We start from the raw sequence: 8001 nt of genomic DNA, 5'->3' as shown, positions 1-8001 counted from the left end.
AGCAGTGTGCCATTGTAGTGGCTATGCAAAATGGGTTCTGCCTGATACAGGGGGAGATGACCAGGGAGCAGAGATGAAATCAGGGTGGAAGGCAAAGGAGCTGCTTTGCTGATGCTGGTACAGAGCCAGAAGACAGAAGGGGGAGGCAGGGAGGGAGAGAGAGAGAGCCAAAGAGAGCAGAAGAGAGGAAATCAATACCGATTCAGAGCGAGTCAGATAAGCTTGAACAATGTATAGTGCAGACACACTCTATAACCCAGTCACACACACATGTGCATGTGGAAGCACTCACACAGACACACATGCATGCACACGCACACGCACTCAGTGAAATGCGCTCGCATGCCTCCATAAAGACACATTACAATCCCCATAAAGCATAGCAACCTTTAAAATCAAATGACATCACAACCTTGGATTGCTTTGAGGATTTGCTGACATGAGCAGAAAGCAGTCATTACTACAACTCGATAGGCAACTGGATGCTCTGATGCTCTTTGTCTACTGTAAGATGCTGCTCAGCTCTGATCTTTCCATGTGTTTGTTACAATATCAGCCTTCCTGCCCTATATTTCACTAGAAATATTGCGATGTCTTTGTTAAAAAAAATTGCCAGGGAGGTTTCTTCCCTCGCTTCTGGTCTGAGTTTTCAGCACTGGAAGTCTACACCATACTCGCTGGTGTCAGATCTGTGCCATTGATATTTCGTAGGACGTTTGAGGTGTAAACAGTGTTCTTCAAAACCACTCTGGCCGTGGTGTTTAGGCAGTGAGACTGGTGTGTGGTCCTCAACTGTTGACCACAGATCTGACTTTGCTTACCTAGAAGACGCTGTTACAAGCGCAAACATCACCACTCTCCGACTCTCTCTTTCTTCCCCTCTCCCCTCCTTCTCCCTTATACTTATCAATTATTAAGGTCGGCATTGATCCTTTCACTACCCTGCCTCTATCTGGCTGTTCGCACAAAGCCCAAACCTGCCTGCCCTCAGCCGATCAATCAATCAGTCTCCCAGTCTTCCAGCTCTTTTTCCACATGTCAGTTTTGCTTTTCTTGCTTTTGCACTTAAGCCGGGCCGACTGAAGTTCCCAATTTGGTCCGTTTGGATTCTTCAGAAAAAATGAGAAACAGCAGACTGATATTAATCTTTCATGGCCCAAGCAAGTTTGATGGGCATTTAATGATGGATCTGGTAGGAGGGAGCAGGGAGGATGGAAAATGGCTGTGTGCGTTGTGTGATTCGATGAAACATGTTCTCATTCAACCTCTCCTCGTCCTCTAGTCAAAGATTTTTGTTTTGTTTTGTTTTGTTCCGTGGCGCTGATCTTTTGGAGCCAAACAACCTGCCTGCCTGTTGCCAGGTTAACCAGTAAAAGATTAGTGATATTATTTTCATATGCTGCAGAGAGAAGGGGAGAGAGAGAGAGAAAGAAAAACAGAGAGGAAGAGCACCAGGGAGTGGGAGAGAGGGGGTTGGGAAGGGGAAACGGCCTTATTGATCTCCTGTGTGCAAAGCCAGGCAAACACTGAAAGGACGGAGCTACACTATTAATGACACTCACAGCCTCAGCCTCTAATCCTTATCTATCTATCTATCTATCTATCTATCTATCTATCTATCTATCTATCTATCTATCTATCTATCTATCTATCTATCTATCTATCTATCTATCTATCTATCGTCTGCTAGTTTGAAGACACTCTACTGATTCTGCTAAAACAAATGTTGTTCCCCATATTGTTAAACTGTGATGGATTGTATTATCCAGCCTGAAAACAGGAGATCAAAGGTATGACTGTAATGCATTGTACTGTAATATATTTACACACTAGCTTTCGGTCTGCACATCTATTCTTCCGTGTTGCTGAAACCACTATTTTCACCACCACTGTCAGTGAAAATAGGCGGTGGCAATCTTCCCATTAATATTGTCTTTGTGTTTTTGTGTTTTTGTTTTGTATTTTTGTCATCAAAAACTCCATATTCTCTCCATTTCCTTTTCCATACTGGTCCCAGTTACCAATCCCGATCCCAGCTGCAATCAATATTTCATCAGAAGTGTTCATGCAGTTTAACGTTGCCTTGAAATAGATCGGGGGATCATATACTAGCTGGGTTGGACCCATATTTACAATAGTATAATCCATGTCTTCTAAGGTTTTTTGAAAATGCGTTTGAACAAGAATTGTGTCCTGGTTGAATTCATGGAAACCGTGCTGATATTTGCGGTCACATTTTTTTGTGATCGTCTGACTCCCCTGACAGAAGAGGCGTCTGTCCTGCGTAACATGTAACGGGTTTTAAGCGACCATACCTGTCTGCGCTCTAAATACTGAGCTTTTACATTATGGTGCTAAATGAAAAGCCGGAGAGAACGTGCGGTCATTGCTTCTTTCAGCTCCGATACGAGTATTGATCCGCGTGCCACATTTAAAAGGGAGAGTGGGAACCGTCTCATTGATCAGGCAGCCTGGGGTCACCCCGATTCTCCCGCGCAACTAGTTGGCCCAGTAGCCCCACCACCGCCGCTGTGTGTTTATAGTCGGACAGAGAGAGAGAGAGAGAGAGAGAGAGAGAAAAGGCGTCGGGGGAGCGAAACTATTTCGAGGTTTATGTGAATCAATGGCGATTTGCTATGTGCCGATCAAAAATATAGACCTACAAATTTAGTCTATAACAACCCGCGTAAACGCAAATGCACACGCCCAAAGCAACCATTAATATCCTTGGTTTCCAGAGATCTAAACAACAATTAGACCTGCTCCCTTTCTATAAACAATCTATATTTGTTTCAGGTTTTAGGAAACAAGGATACAGTTCATTTCAGTGACGAAGCTGCTGTGCCTCTGTGCGCTGGGTTTTAGCCGGTTGAACTGTCCGTGGTGCTGAATCTGTTAGGCCGGCGCAAGTTTGCTGTGCCGGTGTTACAATTTGAAAAATCCGATCGGGATGTGGCCTGGCTGGTACTTGCGAAGGACTCTCTCGATCTCTCTCTCTCTCTCGATCTCTCTCTCTCTCTCGATCTCTCTCTCTCTCTCGATCTCTCTCTCTCTCTCGATCTCTCTCTCTCTCTCGATCTCTCTCTCTCTCTCGATCTCTCTCTCTCTCTCGATCTCTCTCTCTCTCTCGATCTCTCTCTCTCTCTCGATCTCTCTCTCTCTCTCGATCTCTCTCTCTCTCTCGATCTCTCTCTCTCTCTCGATCTCTCTCTCTCTCTCGATCTCTCTCTCTCTCTCGATCTCTCTCTCTCTCTCGATCTCTCTCTCTCTCTCGATCTCTCTCTCTCTCTCGATCTCTCTCTCTCTCTCGATCTCTCTCTCTCTCTCGATCTCTCTCTCTCTCTCGATCTCTCTCTCTCTCTCGATCTCTCTCTCTCTCTCGATCTCTCTCTCTCTCTCGATCTCTCTCTCTCTCTCGATCTCTCTCTCTCTCTCGATCTCTCTCTCTCTCTCGATCTCTCTCTCTCTCTCGATCTCTCTCTCTCTCTCGATCTCTCTCTCTCTCTCGATCTCTCTCTCTCTCTCGATCTCTCTCTCTCTCTCGATCTCTCTCTCTCTCTCGATCTCTCTCTCTCTCTCGATCTCTCTCTCTCTCTCGATCTCTCTCTCTCTCTCGATCTCTCTCTCTCTCTCGATCTCTCTCTCTCTCTCGATCTCTCTCTCTCTCTCGATCTCTCTCTCTCTCTCGATCTCTCTCTCTCTCTCGATCTCTCTCTCTCTCTCGATCTCTCTCTCTCTCTCGATCTCTCTCTCTCTCTCGATCTCTCTCTCTCTCTCGATCTCTCTCTCTCTCTCGATCTCTCTCTCTCTCTCGATCTCTCTCTCTCTCTCGATCTCTCTCTCTCTCTCGATCTCTCTCTCTCTCTCGATCTCTCTCTCTCTCTCGATCTCTCTCTCTCTCTCGATCTCTCTCTCTCTCTCGATCTCTCTCTCTCTCTCGATCTCTCTCTCTCTCTCGATCTCTCTCTCTCTCTCGATCTCTCTCTCTCTCTCGATCTCTCTCTCTCTCTCGATCTCTCTCTCTCTCTCGATCTCTCTCTCTCTCTCGATCTCTCTCTCTCTCTCGATCTCTCTCTCTCTCTCGATCTCTCTCTCTCTCTCGATCTCTCTCTCTCTCTCGATCTCTCTCTCTCTCTCGATCTCTCTCTCTCTCTCGATCTCTCTCTCTCTCTCGATCTCTCTCTCTCTCTCGATCTCTCTCTCTCTCTCGATCTCTCTCTCTCTCTCGATCTCTCTCTCTCTCTCGATCTCTCTCTCTCTCTCGATCTCTCTCTCTCTCTCGATCTCTCTCTCTCTCTCGATCTCTCTCTCTCTCTCGATCTCTCTCTCTCTCTCGATCTCTCTCTCTCTCTCGATCTCTCTCTCTCTCTCGATCTCTCTCTCTCTCTCGATCTCTCTCTCTCTCTCGATCTCTCTCTCTCTCTCGATCTCTCTCTCTCTCTCGATCTCTCTCTCTCTCTCGATCTCTCTCTCTCTCTCGATCTCTCTCTCTCTCTCGATCTCTCTCTCTCTCTCGATCTCTCTCTCTCTCTCGATCTCTCTCTCTCTCTCGATCTCTCTCTCTCTCTCGATCTCTCTCTCTCTCTCGATCTCTCTCTCTCTCTCGATCTCTCTCTCTCTCTCGATCTCTCTCTCTCTCTCGATCTCTCTCTCTCTCTCGATCTCTCTCTCTCTCTCGATCTCTCTCTCTCTCTCGATCTCTCTCTCTCTCTCGATCTCTCTCTCTCTCTCGATCTCTCTCTCTCTCTCGATCTCTCTCTCTCTCTCGATCTCTCTCTCTCTCTCGATCTCTCTCTCTCTCTCGATCTCTCTCTCTCTCTCGATCTCTCTCTCTCTCTCGATCTCTCTCTCTCTCTCGATCTCTCTCTCTCTCTCGATCTCTCTCTCTCTCTCGATCTCTCTCTCTCTCTCGATCTCTCTCTCTCTCTCGATCTCTCTCTCTCTCTCGATCTCTCTCTCTCTCTCGATCTCTCTCTCTCTCTCGATCTCTCTCTCTCTCTCGATCTCTCTCTCTCTCTCGATCTCTCTCTCTCTCTCGATCTCTCTCTCTCTCTCGATCTCTCTCTCTCTCTCGATCTCTCTCTCTCTCTCGATCTCTCTCTCTCTCTCGATCTCTCTCTCTCTCTCGATCTCTCTCTCTCTCTCGATCTCTCTCTCTCTCTCGATCTCTCTCTCTCTCTCGATCTCTCTCTCTCTCTCGATCTCTCTCTCTCTCTCGATCTCTCTCTCTCTCTCGATCTCTCTCTCTCTCTCGATCTCTCTCTCTCTCTCGATCTCTCTCTCTCTCTCGATCTCTCTCTCTCTCCCCCTGTCTCTCCCTCTCGCTCCTGTCTCTCACTCGCGCTCAGGGGCGCGCTCGCTCGCTCTCTCTCTCTCGATCTCTCTCTCTCTCTTACCCCCTAGCCCTCCCGGAGCAATAAAATTACGTTTGAATGCCAATCCATTGACTAAAACTCTTCGATCAGTCCAGCGTGGTGTAGATAGGTTCTGTTATTCCGCTGCAGGTACAGAACCGAGCGACTCCGCGGCGCCTCGGCGCTTCATGCGTTCATGTGGACGGGAGCTCTCCAGGGCGATATCTCATCTCTGGTCCAACAGCGCTTCCACTAAGAGCAGGCTGAGCCAAGTCTCGGAGATGTGGGAGCGCGCCTCTGTGTATTTAAAATGTGGGGCGGGTACGAGCAGAGATCTCTTAATAGTCTCTCTCAAACTGGGGTTTAAGCTCCGCTGCGGGAAACACAGTCTCAGGTTGCAAATCCCACAGTTTTAACTGATCCTGCATCGGATTTAGTTTTGAGAAGAGGCGAGTTGTATATGTCCACATGGCGTTTGTATCTGAGCGTGTGCACGTGAGGATCTCGGGCGTACCTGTGCACGTGTGACTGAGACAGACAGGTGATGGCGTGACGTGGATTGTGCATTAAATACAGTCAGCGTCAGTTTCCGGAACCGAGAGTTCCTTGCAGATAAACTTTGTTTTCCCACGGACTGTATGGTTTTGCATTTATGCGCTTAGTGATAAACCTGATCGAAGTATTGATTGACAGAGATTAATGACGTGGTGCAGGCCGATTGGGGGGGGGGGGTTAAAGGAGGTCATAAAGTAAGTTAGGATCCCAACGCTGCAAACCAATGAGAAAACATCACCCTGGTTATGTTTCTGCGAAGTTCGCCAAGACCAGAGAGATGAACTTCAGCTTGTGTTTTTATCTCCAGAAAACTACGACTTCTACAAAATAATACTTTGTTAATTATATTTCCATATGACACAATAGAAAAAAATCATAGGGAAAGTGGACTGCTGCCTTAAGAGAACAGGAGGAGGCCAGTTTGTCATTGAGAATAATTCATAGCACTCGGGATTCTATTTTAGCTGAAATACGTACACTAATATATGTATATATATGTGTGTGTGTGTGTGTGTGTGTGTGTGTGTGTGTGTGTGTGTGTGTGTGTGTGTGTGTGTGTAGACAATATAAATGAATAAATAAATACAAATAGAACATAACTTTTAGGCATTTGGGTCATTTGCGATTGTATGTTAAATCAATAATCTGTCAAGTAACTAAAGTGTAATAACTTTTAAAAAATGCGATTACTACTACTGCTAATAGTAATAACAATAATAATAATAATAATAATAATCCTCTATTTGATATAAGTACATTTGTTGTCATTTATTTTGCAGAAAGTTAGACACTCAGTGTGTTCGCTGTCTGTTCACTAACCAATAGAAACAAATGGACACTTGGACAGCTCGAGGAGCAGAGCGGCAGATCGTTGTCTGTGTGTGTGTGTGTGTGTGTGTGTGTGTGTGTGTGTGTGTGTGTGTGTGTGTGTGTGTGTGTGTGTGTGTGTGTGTGTGTGTGTGTGTGTGTGTGTGTGTGTGTGTGTGTGTGTGTGTGTGTGTGTGTGTGTGTAACTAAACCGTGGACAGTTTAGTAAGGAAATCTGAGAGGCTTTAAAACAATTGTGTCAATTTGTTGCGTCAATAGTCTTTTTGCCTTTTAATTTTTCATGGATTTTAATATGGTTGCCGCCGAGGAGAAATTAAGTAATGATGAATCGAAAAGAAAGATGTGTACAATTATTTCCATCCGTATTATTAAGTTTTTGTTAATCAAACATTAACGAAACATAATATGCTAAAAAGAGAATTGCGGATTATACATTTAATTCAAAGTACCAAATAAAACCGAATAGAGGTTTAAAAAGGATCTTTTACAATTTATAGGCAATATGTTTAATTCATTTATATTGTGAACACATTAATAAATGTAGTCTCTGCTTCTGGTTGTTGAACTATGCTTTTTTCGAAATGTTCAAATTTAAATAGAAAATATATTTTCAAGCATAGGTTAATATTTAAGGCTTCTTGTTTAAGGAATTAAAGAACATGAGTGACAAGTAACGGACACAGACACACACACACACACACACACACACACTTTTTTGAGTACATGCATTTTGCCCTCTCTGAGCTACAGGCCTCCTGCCCTCCTACACAAAATAGACCTGTGCAAAATAAAAAAATGAGCAGAAGCTCTTTTTTTTTTTTTTTTTTTTTTTTTTTAACTGCAGCTTTTCTGGTTTTATTTGCCAAACTTTAATCACACATGTATATTTGTAAGAGCCCCACGGGCTAAACATAATTTTAGCGAAGTAAATGAAAGAGGAAAAGCCCGTCCATGCTCACTGTTATTTCTGGATTTCATAAAGCTCCGTGGTTAAGCTGTTTCCGCTAAAGTTCAGAAATCGAACGCCGCGTTCGATAGATTGATCATCGATCACTTCATTCTCACTCGGCGCTGTTTCCTAAACACGGAGGCATTTGTGTGAGATCGTTTCAATGCTTAGGCTTTGACCTGTAGCGCATGAATGACTGACACCGGAAATATCTCCATAAAATAAATGTCAGCAGTGTTGTTTTATTATCTACTGCGCAAAAGGCCATTAAAAACTTAGGCTTCCCCCTCCTCCTTTCAGTAAGGTTAATAATGA

At 44.8% G+C, this 8001-nt stretch overlaps 1 protein-coding gene across 1 annotated transcript; it reads right to left on the bottom strand.

The window, feature by feature from the left end:
* Positions 1-3088: 3088 nt before the first annotated feature.
* On the bottom strand, positions 3089-4764 carry LOC120798638 (RNA-binding protein 25-like; the record flags this gene model as incomplete). Its single annotated transcript, XM_040143066.1, has 2 exons — positions 3089-3724; positions 4111-4764. Coding segments are annotated over 2 exons (1290 nt in total), but the record flags the coding sequence as incomplete, so codon positions are not given.
* Positions 4765-8001: the final 3237 nt, after the last annotated feature.

The sequence above is a fragment of the Xiphias gladius genome, chromosome 14 (genome assembly GCF_016859285.1).
Source record: "Xiphias gladius isolate SHS-SW01 ecotype Sanya breed wild chromosome 14, ASM1685928v1, whole genome shotgun sequence".
In the NCBI taxonomy this organism is placed as follows: domain Eukaryota; kingdom Metazoa; phylum Chordata; class Actinopteri; order Istiophoriformes; family Xiphiidae; genus Xiphias; species Xiphias gladius.
Note: the sequence above shows the minus strand (reverse complement) of the source record. Positions and strands in the feature narration are given on the sequence as shown.